Source organism: Phocoena sinus, chromosome 12 (genome assembly GCF_008692025.1).
Source record: "Phocoena sinus isolate mPhoSin1 chromosome 12, mPhoSin1.pri, whole genome shotgun sequence".
In the NCBI taxonomy this organism is placed as follows: Eukaryota; Metazoa; Chordata; class Mammalia; order Artiodactyla; family Phocoenidae; genus Phocoena; species Phocoena sinus.
The window spans coordinates 17,963,428-17,986,218 of record NC_045774.1 but is presented as its reverse complement, the minus strand read 5'-3'; the positions used below and the strand labels follow the sequence as shown (position 1 = coordinate 17,986,218).

Sequence of the window (22,791 nt, the reverse complement as noted above, 5' to 3'; positions counted from 1 at the left end):
AGCTTTTAAAGCCCGTAATCAAGATTTGTGATCTGAACAGTTTAGCCAACTAATATCAAAGCTCTATTCAAAAATCATCCTGAGAGGGCTTCCCTGGTGGCGCAGTGGTTGAGAGTCCGCCTGCCGATGCAGGGGACACGGGTTCGTGCCCCGGTCCGGGAAGATCCCACATGCCGCGGAGCGGCTGGGCCCCTGAGCCATGGCCGCTGAGCCTGCGCGTCCGGAGCCTGTGCTCTGCAACGGGATAGGCCACAGCAGTGAGAGGCCCACATACTGAAAAAAAAAAAAAAAAATCATCCTGAGAAAATCCAAGTTATGAATATAGTTTTCCCTTTCCATTTATCTTTAAATAAACCAACAATCTCTCTGAAATAGAAAATTAATTCTGCCATCCTGAATTAACATAGAAAATTATTTCTGCCATCTTCATTTGATCTTTATTTCAAAGAACTCAGATTGCTTCACTGAGCACTTCTCTAATGTTGGGATATATTTTAGTGCTGCATCCAAAATTTATGTGTGTGTATGTATGTATGTATGCATGTATGTATGTATATGGATATATACATTTCAAATTGAAGAAAACCCAAGGCCACATACCATGAGATGGTGCCCTCAGGAGTTTCTGTGTACCCTAGAAAAAAACAAAAGCTGTATGTATTTTCTGTGTTTATTTAATCTAAATTTTAAAATATATTCAAGTAGGAAATGCTAAAATCATTTTTGGAACTTTTTCATGAGCTGTCACAGAAGTTATGACAACTGGTAGTAGGCATTTTCAGTTCGGGGAAAAATATATCTGCTTCTTTTATTCACATTTACGGCTTATGTTGCCTATTTTTATGTTAGAAATACCGGGCATTTTTATAATTTTATATTCGTGTTCAGATATGCTATCTTGCTATTAGTCTGATATGAAATATATCAAATAAAACAAGTGTTAATAAATATTTGTACATCCATGTGGTTATGTGGTATCAGAGATGAATAATATTTTAAAGTATATGTAACATCTTCTCATAACCATTATCTTTTTAAAATCTGAATTATGTGAAAAAGGAGTGTACCCTATTTCTATTCCTGAAAATGTTGCTGAGCTCAGTGTTACTTATATGATATTTTTTGATATAGGATTTATGAGGATCTATAAATGCTATTTAACAAAAATAACATAGTTTTAAAAGAGTAATTTTTATAAGACTGTTTTAGAAGTAATTGGATCCTGCCAATGTTGACAGGCTTTACTTGGTCTGAGAAGAGACTTCAAGGATGTTTTCCACCTGGCCACAGAAAGAAAGTACGATTTTGTGGGGGAAGGTCAAATTTTGACCTTATTTATGAAGGCTCAGTAGTTTCACTGGGATAAAAAAGAAATCAGCATAGAAAAACCATTTTATTTACTTCCAGTTATGTTCTAGATAGTCACTTCTAGCAGAAAAGCTTTATTCGTTCAGCGAATGTTTACTTAGAGATTCCTACATGAAGAGCACTCCACTGAGTCCAAAAGAGATGCAAATATCAATCACATAGGGTCCCAGCTTCTCAATTCAGTTCAGTGGGAAAGGTCAGGTGTATGTAGACTTAAAATATAAGGCGTTAAGTGATTAACATCATAAGAGAAGTAACAGGTGAACTTTTACAGGAATTCAAAGAAAGGGAGGTGATTTATAGCTGGAGAGATGGTGAAAATTTTAATGGGTGAGATATCATTTGAAATGTGTTATAAAGATAGGTAGTTTGACTCTAATAATAAAGTCAACTAGAATACTACTTAGGATTCCCTTTATAATAAAAAGTTTGTGTTAGAAATTAAAGAAATACAATGAAAATTAGGAACATCTTTTTAAAGAAAAAGGACTAAAATCTTAATTATAACAATATTACATAAATGTATTGAAAGTCACAGTTGAAATAAAATATTCCTTACCTCATTAAATTTAAGTAAATATTTGAACATACCTAAAATTATAAGTATCATCCTCAGTATTTTAAAGACCTCTATGGTACTAGTAGAATTTATATATGATTTTAAAGTTTGTATCTAGAAAACTAACTCTAAAATAAACTTTACCAGTATAGTACTTATACAGGACTCTGCTACTAGATAAACCTTATTTGGTTAACTAATATCAAGAATTTATATGTTTTCTTTCAGAAACATTTAACTCCTTATATTTTTCTTTATCTGTTCTCTAACTTATAATATATACCAAGATTTTGCCAAATGGTTGTACCTTACGGAAAAATTATTATACATTAGGTTTAATATTTATACATACTAGAGATTGGTCGACGAAAGATAATGCACTACTGATTGCTGTTCTTACTGTAATATTATAAGAATTATTATTAACTATATACATGATATTTTCTTCTGGCCAGTAGTATGGGAACTTGTTTTAAGGGTTACCAGATTACTTTGTACTTTTCCCTGTGACAACTCAGCGTTTGTGACTGACTATGTGCCTGTTCCTTCCATTGTCTTCATTTGTGTAGGTTCTTCATCACCACACAATTCAGATGATCAACAAAAAGTGAATAATTTTATAGAAAAGGGTATAGTATCTTTATTTTACAGTATTTTCTTTTAATTACATTTAATTCATGTAGTTTACTTTGAATAGATTTTGACATTTTGTATCAAAATATTATTTTCAGTGAAGATCAAAAGCAGAAAGTTTTCCAAGACGGTAGCCAGTGATATAGGTAGGAAATAGACATTTCTATTTTGTTTCTAATCCTTGCTATTTGCAATGCTAACTCAATACCAGAAAATTATCTAATGCATTGCATTTTGTATATATTAATTTGTTATTCCTATGCTAAACAATCATCTCCGGGGCTGTGTTTCTTCTAAACTCATTGGGGCAATAATTATTAAAAATCAGTTAAACTGGGGTTGCAGTTCTTCCTCTGACTTAACCGTGTGAAGTGTTCTATTAATTTTTATTTTTGCTTTATTTTAAAATAAAGCAGGGTTCAATTTATGCCATACATAGTACAGTTTTATACTCCAAAGTTTTGAAATTTTTTTCTTTATAGTTTTACTTGTATTTTTTCCTACCTGTCTTCTATCCTCACATTATCCAGACTCCAGATTTCAAGGAAGTGGTTCTTTAAAATATTGACTTGTAGTCTGTAATCTGTACTACCCTTGGGTTAAATGGGAATTTTCTGCCACTCCTTCCCCCCAAGTAAAAATGAGTGATACTTTGAAATTAATTACTCAGTCCAGGATTTTCAGAGTTTCAAACTGGGGGATAAAATATATAATTAAACTTCAGGAACATAAACTAGGGTTTTTTAGTCATAAAAATTTGAATTTTGTCTGAGGATTTTTTTTTTTTTTCTTGTGGTACGCGGGCCTCTCACTGTTGCGGCCTCTCCCGTTGTGGAGCACAGGCTCCGGACGCGCAGGCTCAGCGGCCATGGCTCATGGGCCTAGCCGCTCCACGGCATGTGGGATCCTCCCGGACCGGGGCACGAACCTGTGTCCCCTGCATCGGCAGGCGGACTCCCAACCACTGCGCCACCAGGGAAGCCCTGTCTGAAGATTTTTACAAGCCTGAGAAACACCATTTTACTAAAAGAGAATACATTTAATCTTTGATGTAAATCCAAAAATTTATTACACTGTTAACATATTACTTATTTCCCCCGAAACTCCCACAATTCATTGAATTGTCTTAAATTAGATGAATTTCTAGGCAGCTGGAATAGATTTACATCTTTTCAACTGATAAAGTTTAATATGTGGTAAATTTCTAAAATTCTTAGAAGTAGCATCCATATTGTTTGCATGTTGTAAATTGAACCCTGTTTAGTCATATTAACATTGGCAGACCTTTAGCACCTCTGGTCATTTTTTGAATAACGCGGTTTATTCTTGGGCAAAGGGCTCTTCATTTATGGAGTATCAATTATTTATCTCTTTGTATTTGTGGTACTTTAGTGAATCATTTGGTAACATTTAAATCACTTTCATTATCTACGAGCACTACTGCATACTTCTTTTTCAACCAATTTCCTTTTTAGTATATACTCTCTTAATAGTACTTTAGAGGTTCTTTTACTGTCATGTAATGTAAAAAGTTAGAAGGGACTTTTCTACGTATAATTTATCAAAGAACTTGTAGAATTTAATTACCTAGGAATTTTACCTTGCATGAAAGTTACTTTGTACATAATTAAATTTTTCAAATAATTTATCTATTTGATTTTCGATCCTGGGGTTATGTTTGCTTTGTTAAATGTTTTGACTCACTTTCCTTTTTTTTCTGGGTTATGAATAGAATATGAAACATGGAATATCTGAGTGTGATTATTTGAAAGACTTTAATAAATTTCTTAGGATTGAGAACATTATTGGAAGGATAGTTCTTCGGTAACATAAAAAAGAAAGCAAGAGTGTTACCAGCAAGTTTTTTTGTCATGCCACTTTCTGTAGTTATATTTTTTGGGAAACATTAACTTTATTCAACTTTTCAAACTTATGTTAGCTATACAGTTATAAATAATTATTTTTCATCTCCAGAAACTACTTTTATATCTCCTATTTTATATATAATTTTAATTGTTTTCAGTTGGAATCTTTCAGTATTTTTTTGAAGTATAATTGACTTACAATATTATAATAGGTTCAGGTGTACAACATAGTGATTCAGTATTTTTATACATTACGTACCATACAAAGTTATAGTATTTGTGCCTGTATTCCCTGTGCTATACATTACATCCCTGTGACTGACTAACTTTATAACTGGTAGTTTTTTAATTCCAACGTATATCCCAAGGTATATAGAAGGCAAGCTTACTTCTCAATTTTTTCTTCATTCAGATAGAGGCTATGCCATTTTAGATTGTAAAGTTTTTTCAGTTTAAAAAAAAAACAAAACAAAAAAACAGTTTATCTCCCTACATTAGTGTCTAGTTTTGTAATAAGACCTAGCATAAAATATGCTACTGAAAAACACATAAAATGTCAATGAAACATTGGGAAAAAATTCATAAAATCTCCTAAAGACCTCTCTTTTTTTCTATCAATACTTAAAGCTTAATAGTATCAAATGTGCTAGGACTCCTTGAGTGTTCTGACCTCACTATGTTCCCTATCATCCAATCCCATACTTGCTCTAAAGGATCCTGAACCTCATAAAATTATCACCTTGTTCTTCCTCAATCTACAGACACTTATTGCTTTAGCTTAGGCAGTTATGTTGTGGCCTAATAAGGGAAGGCATAAGAATTAAGCCTCGAACCTCCAAGATCATCACTGGTGAAAGAACGACCTTATGTGGAAGGCTGACAGAATGTATTGGCTCTGAAGTTTTGTCCCTAAGTTTCACTTACACTTTGAAAGTAACTGCTGCTTGTGTCATATCAGAGAGGATGGGGCCAGAGGGTGTACAGGATGTCATTCTCACTTTAACAATCTGACCCAACTGTGGAAAATCAACTGTTTGTTGCTGCCTGACAGCTGAAATAGCTGAGATGGTAACAATTTTTTTTTAAATATACTTAACAATTACAATTTTCCTAGCACACTGTCGCAACCATTTATAAATATTTTTTTCTTATTTAATCCACTCAGTAACCTCAGTTAGCTACTTACTGTTATTTCCCTGTTTCACAGATGAGGACACTAAGAGTTAAAGAGTATGTAGAGTATCTATTGGTTACACAGCTAGCAAATGTCGGAGCCATGATTTATACTGAGCTTGTCCAACTCCACTGTTTGTCCTCTTCAACAATATCCTGTATTACCTCTTAAGAAGATTTACTGAAGGCTGTAAGGATTCAAAAACAAATCTGTTGTGTGATTTGAAACTAGATAATCTGGCTCTGACCCTGTTCTATCTACATGGTAACCTGGAAAAAAGGTGGCTCATGTTAAATTCTGTCCAAGCACTAGGTCATGGGGGCCATCATGGTACCCATCACGCAAATATAATATACAGTGCCTGGAAGTCTACCTTTCTCAAAGAGCAGACTCAAGTGAAAGTAAATAGAGTGGACAGTAGGGTTCCTGAACCCATCTACCCAAAGCCTGGCTTCATTGTTTGTTTCCTGACCAAAAGCTAACTCAGGTAAACGATACTGACAATGACTTCATTGTTCGTGCATAAGAATAGCAGCCTAAAAAGACATAACTTTAGTCTTGTGAATTTAACAGTAAAAATATAACATAGTATATAATGCAACTGCAGCATCCCTATGCATGTAATACACATATAGTGATTTGTTTTGCCTGTTCATACCTTATGAATAATTTTTGTTAGTAAAATCTTAATGGCCAACATTTCCAAAATCAATAACTTTCCTGTAGTTAGTTAGCAATTTCTGTAAATCATTTAGAAAATAAGATTGCTTATCAATTTTTTATTTGTTCATTATTTATATTTTATAAAATTTCAGAAATATATAAAGCTTTTTATTATTCTAAGTTTATATAAAAATAGTCCTAAAATATGTATCTTTGTTAAAGTGTTAAATTTCTCATGATATACTTATGAATAAAATATGGTCCAGATGTTAGCATTGTTTGGTAGATCTTGAAATTACACGATTAAACTTCTCTAAAGATCATTCTATTTCATTGTGAGTCTATTTCAGTCTGAAAGTAGATTTCTAGCTGGGTTCTATAGTCTACAACCCTGCCCATGCCCCATTTTATTACTAATTTTCATATAGAAGGAATGATTACATGAAACTGTGAGGGGGAAATAACACTGGAGATGAAAGAATAAAGATTCAAAAGTATGGTGACTCAATTAGTGCTGTGCCAAAACAAACAGAATGATAGCTCTACTTTTTCTTAATTGGGGTGTAGTTGCTGTACAGTGCTGTGCTAGCTTCTGCTGCACAGCGAAGTGAATCAGCCATACATATATATGTATCCCCTCTTTTCTGGATTTCCTTCCCATTTAGGTCATCAGAGAGCATTAAGTAGAGTTCCCTGTGCTATATAGCAGTTCTCATTAGTTATCTGTTTTATGCATAGTAGTGTATATATGTCAATCCCAATCTCCCAATTCATCCCACCCCAGTAGCTCTATTTAATGGACACCTCCTAAGTTCTAGATATTATACTAGATATTTGTCATATGATATTTATTAATATAGGAAAGTTAATACCTCCAGGGCCCTTTTTATGTCTCAGATTTTTGAATTAGCAGTTACTTGGGGAATAATTAATTTTCTTTCTAAGCAAAAACTGAAGTAATTTTTGAAGTCTACTTAAATGAAGATAATGTCCAAGTGCTGTTTTCATGAGTTCTCCTATATATGAGTCCCAATGATCCCTTTTTTATATTAAAGTGTTCTAACAGACTTAAATCTGTTCTGAACCATTATATTCTAAATCACTAACTTATTAAATCCTACAGTTTTAAAGCAGCTCAAGCCCCTTTATTTTTCAAGAAAAAAATTTTAGCCTATCCAAAGAAATATCCCATGATCATGACTTAGTCAAGATCAGAATCCCGGTCTGTTCACTATACACTGTAGCATGTCACTGTTCTCATAGTGTATGGTCTCTTCTTGTGCTGTCTTCCCAATTCTTTTATATTTACAATTCAAAAAATAAGTTCTCGGGTTTATTTGGAGTTTGCCATATGAATTTGAAAAGGTTTGTATGAAATTAAATAGAATTTTAAGTTTTAAAATTATTCTAATTCATTATAAAACAAGTTAGTACTGATATTTCTAGTTTATATTCCCCAATATTCAACCCAAAATGCGGCTGCTACATCTATAGAAGTTCATCTTTACATTTAATCCACAATGTGGCTACTGAAAGAACAGAAGCTCATCTTGAAAGAGAAGATGAGTCAAGTGTGCAGTAATACCGTTTTTACAGGTAACTTTAATATTTTCCACTTTGAAAAAAGCGTATTACTTACTTTTTTTTTTACATGTTAATTGGAGTATAATTGCTTTACAATGGTGTGTTAGTTTCTGCTTTATAACAAAGAGAATAAGTTATACATATACATATGTTCCCATATCTCTTCCGTCTTCCGTCTCCCTCCCTCCCACCCTCCCTATCCCACCCCTCCAGGCAGTCACAAAGCTGATCTCCCTGTGCTATGTGGCTGCTTCCCACTAGCTAGCTATCTTACGTTTGGTAGTGTATATATGTCCATGCCTCTCTCTCGCTTTGTCACAGCTTACCCTTCCCCCTCCCCATATCCTCAAGTCCATTCTCTACTACGTCTGTGTCTTTATTCCTGTCTTACCCCTAGGTTCTTCATGACATTTATTTTTTCTTAAATTCCATATATATGTGTTAGCGTACGGTATTTGTCTTTCTCTTTCTGACTTACTTCACTCTGTATGACAGAATCTAGATCTATCCACCTCATTACAAATAGCTCAATTTCGTTTCTTTTTATGGCTGAGTAATATTCCATTGTATATATGTGCCACATCTTCTTTATCCATTCATCTGATGATGGACACTTAGGTTGTTTCCATCTCTGGGCTATTGTAAATAGAGCTGCAATAAACATTTGGGTACATGACTCTTTTTGAATTATGGTTTTCTCAGGGTATATGCCCAGTAGTGAGATTGCTGGGTCATATGGTAGTTCTATTTGTAGTTTTTTAAGGAACCTCCATACTGTTCTCCACAGTGGCTGTATCAATTTACATTCCCACCAACAGTGCAAGAGGATTCCCTTTTCTCCACACCCTCTACAGCATTTATTGTTTCTAGATTTTTCGATGATGGCCATTCTGAATGGTGTGAGATGATATCTCATTGTAGTTTTGATTTGCATTTCTCTAATGATTAGTGATATTGAGTATTCTTTCATGTGTTTGTTGGCAGTCTGTATATCTTCTTTGGAGAAATGTCTGTTTAGGTCTTCTGCCCATTTTTGGATTGGGTTGTTTGTTTTTTTGTTATTAAGCTGCATGAGCTGCTTATAAATTTTGGAGATTAATCCTTTGTCAGTTGCTTCATTTGCAAATATTTTCTCCCATTCTGAGGGTTGTCTTTTGGTCTTGTTTATGGTTTCCTTTGTTGTGCAAAAGCTTTTAAGTTTCATTAGGTCCCATTTGTTTATTTTTGTTTTTATTTCCATTTCTCTAGGAGGTGGGTCAGAAAAGATCTTGCTGTGATTTATGTCATAGAGTGTTCTGCCTAGGTTTTCCTCTAAGAGTTTGATAGTTTCTGGCCTTACATTTAGGTCTTTAATCCATTTTGAGCTTATTTTTGTGTATGGTGTTAGGGAGTGATCTAATCTCATACTTTTACATGTACCTGTCCAATTTTCCCAGCACCACTTTTTTTTTTTTAACATCTTTATTGGGGTATAATTGCTTTACAATGGTGTGTCAGTTTCTGCTTTATAACAAAGTGAATCAGTTATACATATACATATGTTCCCATATCTCTTCCCTCTTGCGTCTCCCTCCCTCCCACCCTCCCTATCACACCCCTCCAGGTGGTCACAAAGCACGGAGCTGATCTCCCTGCCCAGCACCACTTATTGAAGAGGCTGTCCTTTCTCCACTCTACATTCCTGCCTCCTTTATCAAAGATAAGGTGACCATATGTGCGTGGGTTTATCTCTGGGCTTTCTATCCTGTTCCATTTATCTATATTTCTGTTTTTGTGCCAGTACTATACTGTGTTGATTACTGTAGCTTTGTAGTATAGTCTGAAGTCAGGGAGCCTGATTCCTCCAGCTCCGTTTTTTGTTCTCAAGATTGCTTTGGCTGTTCGGGGTCTTTTGTGTTTCCATACAAATTGTGAAATTTTTTGTTCTAGTTCTGTGAAAAATACCAGTGGTAGTTTGATGGGGATTGCACTGAATCTGTAGATTGCTTTGGGTAGTAGAGTCATTTTCACAATGTTGATTCTTCCCATCCAAGAACATGGTATATCTCTCCATCTATTTGTATCATCTTTAATTTCTTTCATCAGTGTCTTATAATTTTCTGCATACAGGTCTTTTGTCTCCTTAGGTAGGTTTATTCCTAGATATTTTATTCATTTTGTTACAGTGGTAAATGGGAGTGTTTTCTTGATTTCACTTTCAGATTTTTCATCATTAGTGTATAGGAATGCCAGAGATTTCTGTGCATTAATTTTGTATCCTGCTACTTTACCAAATTCATTGATTAGCTCTAGTCGTTTTCTGGTAGCATCTTTAGGATGCTCTATGTATAGTATCATGTCATCTGCAAACAGTGACAGCTTTACTTCTTCTTTTCCAATTTGGATTCCTTTTATTTCCTTTTGTTCTCTGATTGCTGTGGCTAAAACTTCCAAAACTGTGTTGAATAAGAGTGGTGAGAGTGGGCAACCTTGTCTTGTTCCTGATCTTAGTGGAAATGCTTTCAGTTTTTCACCATTGAGGACGATGTTAGCTGTGGGTTTGTCATATATGGCCTTTATTATGTTGAGGAAAGTTCCCTCTATGCCTACTTTCTGCAGGGTTTTTATCATAAATGGGTGTTAAATTTTGTCAAAAGCTTTCTCTGCATCTATTGAGATGATCATATGGTTTTTCTCCTTCAATTTGTTAATATGGTTTATCACATTGATTGATTTGTATATATTAAAGAATCCTTGCATTACTGGAATAAACCCCACTTGATCATGGTGTATGATCCTTTTAATGTGCTGTTGGATTCTGTTTGCTAGTATTTTGTTGAGAATTTTTGCGTCTATGTTCATCAGTGATATTGGCCTGTAGTTTTCTTTCTTTGTGACATTCTTGTCTGGTTTTGGTATCAAGGTGATGGTGGCCTCGTAGAATGAGTTTGGGAGTGTTCCTCCCTCTGCTATATTTTGGAAGAGTTTGAGAAGGATAGGTGTTAGCTCTTCTGTAAATTTTTGATAGAATTCGCATGTGAAGCCATCTGGTCCTGGGCTTTTATCTGTTGGAAGATTTTTAATCTCAGTTTCAATTTCAGTACTTGTGATTGGTCTGTTCGTATTTTCTATTTCTTCCGGATTCAGTCTTGGCAGGTTGTGCATTTCTAAGAATTTGTCCATTTCTTCTAAGTTGTCCATTTTATTGGCATAGAGTTGCTTGTAGTAATCTCTCATGATCTTTTGTATTTCTGCAGTGTCAGTTGTTACTTCTCCTTTTTCATTTGTAATTCTATTGATTTGAGTCTTCTCCCTTTTTTTCTTGATGAGTCTGGCTAATGGTTTATCAATTTTGTTTATCTTCTCAAAGAACCAGCTTTTAGTTTTATTGATCTTTGCTATCGTTTCCTTCATTTCTTTTTCATTTATTTCTGATCTGATCTTTATGATTTCTTTCCTTATGCTAACTTTGGGGGGTTTTTTTGTTCTTCTTTCTCTAATTACTTTAAGTGCAAGGTTAGGTTGTTTATTCGAGATGTTTCCTGTTTCTTACGATAGGATTGTATTGCTATAAACTTCCCTCTTAGAACTGCTTTTGCTGCATCCCATGGGTTTTGGGTCATCATGTCTCCACTGTCATTTGTTTCTAGGTATTTTTTGATTTCCTCTGATTTCTTCAGTGATCACTTCGTTATTAAGTAGTGTGTTGTTTAGCCTCCATGTGTTTGTATTTTTTACAGATCTTTTCCTGTAATTGATATCTAGTCTCATAGCATTGTGGTCGGAAAAGATACTTGATACAATTTCAATTTTCTTAAATTTACCAAGCCTTGATTTGTGACCCAAGATATGATCTATCCTGGAGAATGTTCCATGAGCACTTGAGAAAAATGTGTCTTCTGTTGTTTTGGGGTGGAATGTCCTATGAATATCAATTAAGTCCATCTTGTTTAATGTATCATTTAAAGCTTGTGTTTCCTTATTTATTTTCATTATGGATGATCTGTCCATTGGTGAAAGTGGGGTGTTAAAGTCCCCTACTATGAATATGTTACTGTCGATTTCCCCTTTTATGGCTGTTAGTATTTGCCTTATGTATTGAGGTGCTCCTATGTTGGGTGCATAAATATTTGCAATTGTTATATCTTCTTCTTGGATCGATCCCTTGATCATTATGTAGTGTCCTGCTTTGTCTCTTCTAATAGTCTTTATTTTAAAGTCTATTTTGTCTGATATGAGAATTGCTACTCCAGCTTTCTTTTGGTTTCCATTTGCATGAAATATCTTTTTCCATCCCCTTACTTTCAGTCTGTATGTGTCTCTAGGTCTGAAGTGGGTCTCTGGTAGACAGCAAATATATGGGTCTTGTTTTTGTATCCATTCAGCCAATCTGTGTCTTTTGGTGGGAGCATTTAGTCCATTTACATTTAAGGTAATTATCGATATGTATGTTCCTATTCCCATTTTCTTAATTGTTTTGGGTTCATTATTGTAAGTCTTTTCCTTCTCTTGTGTTTCTTGCCTAGAGAAGATCCTTTAGCAGTTGTTGTAAAACTGGTTTGGTGGTGCTGAACTCTCTCAGCTTTTGCTTGTCTGTAAAGGTTTTAATTTCTCCATCAAATCTTAATGAGATCCTTGCTGGGTAGAGGAATCTTGTTTGCAGGTTTTTCTCCTTCATCACTTTCAATATGTCCTGCCCGTCCCTTTTGGCTTGTAATGTTTCTGCTGAAAGATCAGAGGTTAACCTTATGGGGATTCCCTTGTGTGTTATTTGTTGTTTTTCCCTGGCTGCTTTTAATATGTTTTCTTTGTATTTAATTTTTGACAGTTTGATTAATATGTGTCTTGGTGTATTTCTCCTTGGATTTATCCTGTATGGGACTCTCTGTGCTTCCTGGACTTGATTAACTATTTCCTTTCCCATATTAGGGAAGTTTTCAACTATAATCTCTTCAAATATTTTCTCAGTCCCTTTCTTTTTCTCTTCTTCTTCTGGAACCCCTATAATTCGAATGTTGGTGCATTTAATGTTGTCCCAGAGGTCTCTGAGACTGTCCTCAGTTCTTTTCATTCTTTTGAAAAAAGCGTATTACTTACTCTTAATTGTCAAGAATGAAATTTCAGACAGGTATTTTAAAACCATTATACAAGTAGGGATTTCTCTAAATGAATTCTTTTTTCTTTTTCAGGATGACTAAAATCCGAAGAGTGTGGCATATTATGTACTCAAACTCTAATTCTATTTCTTAGTGTATTTCTGTCAAATTTCATAATAAAATCTGCTCAGCAAAGTCTGTTCGTTTTATTACCAGTACTTACTGTGTATGCGTCTCTATAGAATCATCTTTTTCTTACATTAGAAGGATGTGCAGTGATCTTTCTAGAAATAACTTGCTGTTTGCTTCCTAACATAAAATTAGTCCAAATTAAAGTTACGTTACTGAAATAGTTTTTCGTCAACTATCGTTTGAACAGAACTATTGATGTGGCAATTTATTTTCTGTCATTACTTATTGTATTTATTTGCTAGAGTTGCCATATGAAAATGCTGCAAACTGGGTCGCTTAAATAATAGAAATTTACTTTCTCTAGAATAATTCTAGAGGCTAGAAGTCCAAGATCAAGGCATTGACAGGTTTTTTTTTTCTTTCTGAGGCCTCTCTCCTTGGTTTACAGATGGTTGCCTTCTTTCTGTGTCCTCACATAGTCTGTTCTTCTAGGCACGTACACCCTTAGTGTGTCTGTGTATCCAGATTTCTTATTCTTACATGTACCAATCAGATTGGATGAGCACCCACACTTAGTGACCTCATTTCAACTTAATCGCCTCTTTAAAGGTCCTATCTCCAAATAGGTCGTATTCTGAGTTAGTAAGGGTTAAGGCTTCAATGTATGAATTCAGGGGGAATAATTCAGCACGCAGCACTTATTATGTTAAGTTTATGTAATACCTTCTATAGGAAATGCTTTGAGATGTTTTTGATTATGGTGATATCCTAGATGTTAAGTTTTATGTGTTTGTGGAAAGTACGTAGAGACAGGAAAAATAATGAAGACAAAAGCTGTAGGAGTTCAAGAATTAAGAGAACTTGTAATAGTCAGATCTTTACCAGACAGGTATTAGTATCTTTTTAAAGTTTCTCCTTCACCTTAGGTAATGGATAAGTGTTTTGTATTTCCAAAAGTTGTCCTTTTGATTAATAAGCCTATATTTAATTTGTCCCCTTTTTCTCTCTTTTTCACTTCGTGAAGAAATTCAGCTTCTTTCCAAAAATTCCAATAACAGTTTTTGTTTATTTTCATTCATTGCCATGTTTATTGAACATATACATTAAGTGCTAGACACATGCATAGGTGCAGTAATTTGCAAAATAAAGTCTGTTCCCAAATTCATAGAATTTATATTCTAGGATGGGAGGTAGAAACTGACATTATTAGTTCAAATGACTATTAAAATAGTGTGTGATAGGAGAGTTTCTACTTCTTGGTCCCACTTTCCCCCCTTGGATTGCTTGCTCTATCCTACAGGCTGATTTTTAGTCTTTTTTTTTAAATTATTCTGATTGCTTTTATTTAATATGCATACATTTCGACATTATCCATGAAAAGAGTTGCATTGGATCTCTGCAGGTGAGAAAAGTGATATTGTCACTTTATTCTAATTATTGAACTGCTCTCGATGTAAACAAAGATCCATTTGCTTTTTTGGCATCTTCTTCATACTGTCATAATAAGAAGTCATTTTACCTTTTATTGTTGGTACATTGTTTAATATAAAAGTCATAGTTCTGTTTTCCTTTAAAAAACCTTCCTTAGAAGAATAAGATGTGGAACACAGTGGGTAGAAAAGCTAAAGGAAAATTTCAAAGCATCTGTTTAATTTCAGAGAAGTGGTAAGAATCTCTATAATTGAGAAACTTTTCTTTGCAAAGAACTAAAAAGCATCAACCATGAGGAAACTGTCATCTATGGTATAATGGCCCATGCAGTCCCCTTGCCTTAAGATTTACTTCTCTTGAACATCATGCATCTTTCCTTGGTGTTGAAACTACCATTGCAGACATGATTGTTGTGATTAATTGTAGCTTCATTATTCTTTACAATCAAACGCAGCTCTTTACTGCTTATTCAGCGAGCCAGCTTGATATTCTCATTCTGGTTTATAAGAAGAGAGAGCAAACACTCAGGTTAACAGCCTGCTGAGATCCATCTCTGACTCCAGTTTTCTTCCGACTGAAGAAACTTCTTTACTGTCATTCCCATTGTTTCTGCTGTGGACAAAGGCATAGAAAAAGAGAGCTATTTTATAGTTTCTAGTGACAGAGGATTTCAAAGCAAGCAAGATACTGGGTACCAGGGCAAGAGTTGAAGAATACACAGATAAAGAAGAGAAAAACAGGCAATTTGCCTTCCAAGAACTCATTCAGATCGTATGTTTTCAGTTTGAAAACCTCAGTGGAAGCTGAGTAACTTCAAAGCATGAGCAGAAGTTTCTTTTTCAGTGTGATGAAATCAGGTGACAAGGTAATTGTGTTGGCAAGCACTTCTGAGACTCCTGAGAAGTAAAAATATGAGCTTCAGAAAATGCTGGATAAAGCCTGCAACTGCTTCCTCACAAAATTACAACCAGAGTACAGTTTATAAGCCAGGAGGACTAACTAGAGGTTCTCCAGAAGTGGATCTGCCTCTCCTGGACCTGCCACCAAGGAGGTTGATTAAACAGACCTTAAAACAAGGATATTCCTCTGAAGTAGTCGCAAAAACTGAAAGATAGAAACATTTAGCCTAAATTTCAACTTTAGACCTTGGGCTTGGAACTCAGCCTCTCACAGAAGACAACAGTAAAACTAGTCAAAATACATGAGGCTCTTATTGCCAGTCATTGAGCAGTCCAGGACTGTCATCCTCAAGAGAAAGAAAAAACATGAGGTGAAACACAGTTCTCTGCCAGAGAATAATTTTCCTGTTGCAGTGCAGAGTGATTAGAACCCAAGTGGAGTTGCAGTCTCATTAAGCTAAGGAGGAAGAAATTGGAGTTCTGGACTTCTAAAGTGACTGGAATTTGTGAGGGAGGGCACTAGAGAAGAAGGAACTGCTTCAAGGGGGATTCCTAGAAGTCCCTGTGGAGATTCAATGCAGGTCCTTGCCTTAGGGCTGGGCCGCATACGAACTGGTCAAGACTTCAGTAGGCCTACTTAACAACCACCTGCTGTGAGGCTGAGAGCTGACCAGTGATATCAGAGGTCATGCGATGCTGGGAGTAGACGTAGTGAGACCTTGCTGAGCACCTCATTCATTCTGTTTATATCCCAACAAGGCCACTCTTGAAGAGTAAGGATCAGTTCTTAGCATAAGAACTGTTCTAGCCATACCCTAGAACAAAGTTCTAACTGAAATAGACCCACCCTAACAAAGAATAAAACCAAGCTTGTTATCCACCAGTAATTTAACTGCATGGCAGAACAAAACTCAACACCAGTTAAGGTTGATGGTGTAATCCAGGCTCCCTTCAACATATTATCTACTATTCAGTCAAAACATATGTCCACATTCAATCGAAAGTTCCTAGACAAGTGAAATAAAAATTCAAAATCATGAGAAAATATGACCCATAATTAAGAATTTAAAAAATCAGTAGAAACAGACTATAAGATGACCTAGATGTTGAAATTAGCAGCCAAGAGTTTTAAAGCAGCTGCTATAATATTATATGTTCAGGTACTGAAATGGGAACATGGTCATAGTGAGTGAACAGATGGAGAATATCAGCAGAGAAAATTAAAACTTTATAACAAAGTGAAATACTAGTACTGAAGAGTTCAGTATCTGAAACTATATGATCAGTTCATCAGATGGGTTTAGTATCACTAGATGGAGACTACAGAAGAAAGGGCTATGGAACCTGAAGGCATAAATCTAAGTTACACAGGAAATGCCAAGGAATTAAGTCTTTTCCCCCCTCCACCGCTTCCCCATAAAAATATCTTATAAATTACTCAGGTTTATTTCACTTCTTATGTTTAGATATAGAACTTAGTTTTTGAAATGAACTTAAAAAGAGGTTGAGCTTATAGTTGTGCATGCCATTCTATATTTATATCCTAAAAGTTTTTTTCCATTTTCTTGTTTTAGTTAATTGGAATATTACCATAGAATTAGAATAAAGAAATATTGGATTGTTTACAAGTATATTAATAGCTCATCTGTGTAACATTTTACAGTTTATGAAAAAGTCATTTGTTTATTATTCATAAATAATAAGGTTTATCAAATCCACACTGTGTGTAAGGTATTATGCCCAATGTTTTGCTTATGTCATCTTATATAATCTTCACAACTATGAAATTGTCATTAATATCTATTCCCATTTTACAGATGAGGAAATTTAAGGTTTAGAGAGGCAAAGTGATTGGCCTAAGGTCACACACCTAGTAGTTGGTTGAATTAGATATAAACTCGTATTTGGTCTGATTCCAAATCCAGTCCTAACCGCCGTACTTTACACTTCCACATTTTACAAGCTAGATGTTGAAGCTTCTTCAAGAAATGTTCGCTGTGGACTTACTGTATCTACATACTGGGTTTGATGAATTAGTCTTGTTCCCTGTCCTGAAGTTGCTTTTAGTCTAGGGACGTTGATGCTCTCTGTGGTCCACATAACAGCAGCAGCAGCATCTCCTGGGAGCCTGTTAGAAGTACAAGAATCTGATTTCACAAGATACCCAGGTGACTGGTGTGCACATTCAAGATTTTTAAGCACTTGATTACGTTTCAGAATAACTTAATCAAATCAGAGTAGCGGTGTCTGGAGAGGCATCCACATTGTCTGATTCTGAAAGAGTATCTTTAGACTGTATCTGACTGATTTTTCTCCTTCGAATATTGTATAGATATTATTTATCAGTCTGCGTACATTGTACCTTTGATATTTGGTGAAAACCTCTGAATTCTTTCAAAAGTTTAATATTGCATTTTAAAAAACATTTTGAGAGGGGTATAGTGTCTTCTAGGTTTAAGAGAATTGGATGTTAAATACAAGAGCAGCCATTTATATGATATCAACCAACCATAGATTTGGCTATTTTAGTTTTCTATTACTTTTTATCTTTTAACTGAGATTGATTAAGTCTGTGTGAAAATGGGATAAGACTGATTCATATATTTGACCCATTGTTGTTATTTTTTAAAGGATGCTAATTAGATTAATGAAGCTTAGAAATAAATACTTGATTTCCCCCTGTCCCTTCCCAGTTTGCCTAATGCCTCTTTCCTAACACTGGATTTGTCATTTTTTTAGATGTGGAAGTTATGTACTATGACTGGATTTCTCTTTGTTTACATGGCGCCCTTATGGACTAGCAGGGTCTGTTCTTTAAATATCTCCTAACAGTCCAGAATTTAACCCAATATACACATTCATGTATTAACAAACAAATGCTTTTTCAAAATTTCACATAGGAAGCACTATTCTGTTACGCATGCACTGCCACTAACATAATAGATATAGTTAAACACCTCCTAACTTTAAATCACTTCCTAGATTTAGGCAATAACTGATTTTCAGGATGGAAAGTGAATTTCAGTAGTTTTTTACCTAGGCTTTTGTATTATTCTAATCCAAAATAGAAGTATCTGTAGTTTATATTTTTGTAAATACTCTAATTTTAGACTGAGCATGACTTTTTTGTTTTTTACTAAAATGTAAATTGAGTTGACATATATGAAGAAATGGATGAGCCAAATATTTTTGTGAAGTAATCAAATACTTCAGTTTGATTGTAGATATAGGATGTCCTATATTCAAGAGATTAAGTTAAAAAAGAATGAGCCTAATAGCTGTGAAGACGAGGAGCTGGAAAGATTTTATTGTATCACATACCCAAATTCAGTCTTATGCCTCTATTGTCCTTATCTGCAACACCTTCTTTCTGAGAAATGATTTTGCTTCCTTAGAAAAGCCTAACCCTTTCCTGTGAGCCTAAGAAATAATTAACAGTTAGAATTTAAAAGGCTTTCTTGAAGTGAGAGCTTCAAGCACTCAAAGGTGTTACAATCAAGTAAGTACAAACTTTTTAAAAAGTTGAAAATAAGATTTACTTTCCACCCATAACATTATTAATCATATCTTAATTATCTTAGCATCTAAGTAAGAAAAATATTCACTCCTATCTTGAAGAGCAGTTGGTATGAATAAGCATGAATTAGATATTCTTCAGAACTTTAAAAATGCATTTTATTTTTCAGCAAAAATGTCAAGGAAGTTAAGCTTGCCTACTGACCTAAAGCCTGACTTAGGTAAGTAAAATAAATAAACGAAAATACATAGTAGTTAAACTCTCTTTAATGGGAAGACAAGGAAATCAGGAGATTTAAAATGACCATAGACTAGATTTTCATTGAAAATCAAGTTTAAAATGACTGTTTAAGAATTAATAGCCTTCAGGATGCTTTCTGTAGATTGTAAAGGATAATTATAATATAACTTTAAGCAAATCAAAATAATATATTTCCTCAGCCCTCTCATACTTTATCTAAACAAAGTTTAGTGTAAGATTAAAATATGTGTGATTTTGGATTAATTTCAATTAACCATCTGAAAACTTATTTTGAACTTTATTATTTATATACTTATTTTATGAGAATTTAATATTTTCAAAATAAATGACTAGTTTCCTGTATTACAGTGAATCTCATATCAAGAATCATTATCACTTTTTCACGATAATAAGGTGGAAAATATATCTTTTTCTGTAGTACTCTCTATGCAACCTATCCATTAGGAAAGCAGAGTGAATATATTCACACATTCCTTCTGCTTTATATCCAGCTCCAAAACAGCTCCCTGATATCCCAGGATAGGGACAAATGACATTTTGATAAAGACAAAAATAAGATTCCATGTAGTAAATATAAAGCAGGATTTCCATTTTAATTTTAGAATTTCTATTGCCTTTAAGTGGATAAGAAGTATGACTGCATACGGATGATTTCACGCATGTTTGTCTTAGAAACAACTAGATTTTCTCCTTTTTATTTGCTCACCCACCTCATCTTCTCACTGTTAATTCTCTAGATTCCTTGACTATCTTCTTATGCATAATACAGACTTAGGTATTGGTCCATTTCACCTTGCTGATTTTAGCATTTCCAAATCATAGTCTTATCTCAGTTATACTGATAGCATGTTATTATGAGTGAGTAGGCATAATATCTTTCACTGTCATCAGTGAAAGCTTCCATTCCTGAACATAGGAAGAACAGTTTAGTAGAACCCTGTAATACCCCTGCTGTTAAGGGAACCAGAAATAAATTCTAGAATGTTGGATAACGTATGTTTTTGTTTTTTTTTTTTGCGGTACGCGGGCCTCTCACTGTTGTGGCCCCTCCCGTTGTGGAGCACAGGCTCCGGACGCGCAGGCTCAGCGGCCATGGCTCACGGGCCCAGCCGCTCCGCGGCATGTGGGATCTTCCCAGACCGAGGCACGAACCCGTGTCCCCTGCATCGGCAGGCGGACTCTCAACCACTGCGCCACCAGGGAAGCCCTAACGTATGTTTTGAGAAGAGCATAGTTCCCTTCACTATAAAAATGAAAGATGCCATTTGAACCCACATGTATCTGAGGCTACCGTTAAGCATTTTTTTCCCCAACAAGAGGGTCCAGAGTTTTCATCAGACTCTCAAAGATGCCCATGATTTTAGTAACACTGAATACTACTACTTAAAATGGTTTTGTGTCTTTTAGTACCTAAAATTCTGTTGAGAAAACACATGTAGAAGTACTTTTTAAATTAGTAAAAATAGATGTCAATTACTTTTTAAAAGAATATTCACACTTATGAATTATTTAAGTAACTTAATCAAAGTGTGTGCTCTGTGCTTTTATAGATCATCTTTATTCAGTTTATCTTTTACTTGTGTGCCCGTGTATCTCAATGCCCTAAGCTAATTATAACTTTGATTAATATATATGTTGAAACAATACCCATGTTGCCTCAATAACTTTCCCTTAAGTCATTGTGCTACTGAACTATTTTTTGATAGAGATTCTTAGCTGGTAATTCTTTTACATTGGCCAGAGAGTCAACGGGGAAAAACAACTATTATCCATAGGCTCAAACTGCCAAATGTTGCTAAAGTAGCTGAGCTGTTGGACTTTTCCTGCAGCTATGGAAGCTTCTGTGAATAGAATTCACTTTTGTTTATAGGGGAATTATGGAACATTGTACTTTCACCATAGCTTCACCCTAGATTCCATGGCCCACAACTCAGGAATCATGGGCGATATTGTTAGACTGCCGATGTCACTTTTCAAGTGTCAAGAACAGGAGGCAAAATATCAAACTGTTATGTATCTTTATGTGAGTAAGTATTTTGTCCTAATTTTTACCCTGACCAAATTTACCTCTTGGCATTATGTTTTGATTGGGGGATATAAAATTTTGTTGCATAAGGCTCTATGTGACAGGAGAGTGTGATATACACAGGTGGAATGTTCTAGGCATCCAGAGAATAACAGGAAAGCAATGATTTTATGACATGGTTGTATCACTAGAGCTGGATGGAGGCATTAATGACAATTTTTTTCTGAGTTTAGATCGGCCAGAAAGACCACATGTTCCAGTTTTGTTTTTTTTTTTTAATCTAAACACTGAACTTTAATGCTCAATAATAATCAAAACATTCCACTCGTATGATATTGGTGATATGACTAATCCCATGTTTATCTGGAGTTGCCTAACAGATGTTTTAGACTTGAACATGGGCACAAATCCAAACTCTTCCATTAACTAGCTTTCTCAGTCATTTAACCTGTCTGAGCCTCTACTTCATTATTTGTTAAATTATGGTGATAATACTTTTCAGGGTTATTATATAGATTCAATAAAATGATAAATGTAAAGTTTATGATAGTATGAAGCACATGGTAGCCCTACTTAGTGGTAGCTATTTCATTTCTGCTCTTATAAGTAGAATGAAAATGAAAATTTCTATTCCATTTGTTAAGCTTGCCCAATTTCTAATATTTAAGCCACAAAGACCCACAACATCTAACTTAAGAGCAGTCAGTGGTAGTTACAATTCATGAACTGCTGAAGATTCTAACTTGTTTTCAAACAGTTCTACACAGATAAAATAAGCAACCTAATTCTCTTAAGTTCAGAGTTGATTCTGTTTCAGTTCACCTTCCCATATTGATCTAGCCATAGGAGTTTCTCTGGCAATCTAATTTTTATAGAGAAGTCATATAATAAAAACACAGTTGTAGTTTATGAATTTTATGTAGTTAAATTAGTCTATTAAATTAAAATAATGTTTACGTGGCCTGTGAATTAACATTTGAAGTATAGATTGTTGTGAATCACCTATTGTAATTCTAATAGATAACAGTAAAGGTTTTCATACAGCTTAATTTATATTGAAATTTATAATATTAAATTTTCTTGTATCACTGATTTTCATTTTTATCACTAGGTCACAACTGATAATATAGGTGAATATGTCTGTTCATCTTGTTATGTGTATGTCTTATCAAAGTAACAAATATTTTTATCATTGGAAAATAAATTTTAAATTTCTGTTTTTTTTTGCTAAAATAACTTTGGGAACATAAAGAATTAACATTTGGAATCAGTATCATATTACAAACTCATCCAGTAATGAGCTATTGCTTATGGAAAGTTGTTTTATTTACATTAAGTAGTTCTTTTCTACTGTGTCATAATCTGTAACAGGAATCTCAGGCAAAAGAAAAGCATTTTTAGAAACTATAGTTAGAAATAACCCATGCTGTTGTCATAGCTAGTGGCTTTATTGTTTTCAGAGGCTAACTGTAATCAAAATTATGTTGTATATAATTATTGTTTGGGAGAATTTTTTTTAACCTATGAATCTAAATTTGATTACAAGAAGCTTTTGGGGGGTATAAGTAGGATTCAGTTATGCCTTTTTTATTCAGTAAAATACA

At 34.5% G+C, this 22,791-nt stretch overlaps 1 protein-coding gene across 4 annotated transcripts in view; it reads left to right on the top strand.

The window, feature by feature from the left end:
* STXBP5 (syntaxin binding protein 5) overlaps window positions 1–22,791 on the top strand; it is a 170,029-nt gene that overhangs the window by 113,939 nt on the left and 33,299 nt on the right. For 2 of the 4 annotated variants that reach the window (XM_032650690.1, XM_032650694.1), the window contains 3 exons: window positions 2,497–2,556; window positions 2,659–2,706; window positions 19,070–19,120. In XM_032650690.1, coding sequence (XP_032506581.1) covers window positions 2,497–2,556; window positions 2,659–2,706; window positions 19,070–19,120 — 159 coding nt within the window. The remainder of the gene's footprint in view (window positions 1–2,496; window positions 2,557–2,658; window positions 2,707–19,069; window positions 19,121–22,791) is intronic. The other 2 variants (XM_032650691.1, XM_032650692.1) reach the window with 2 other exon arrangements.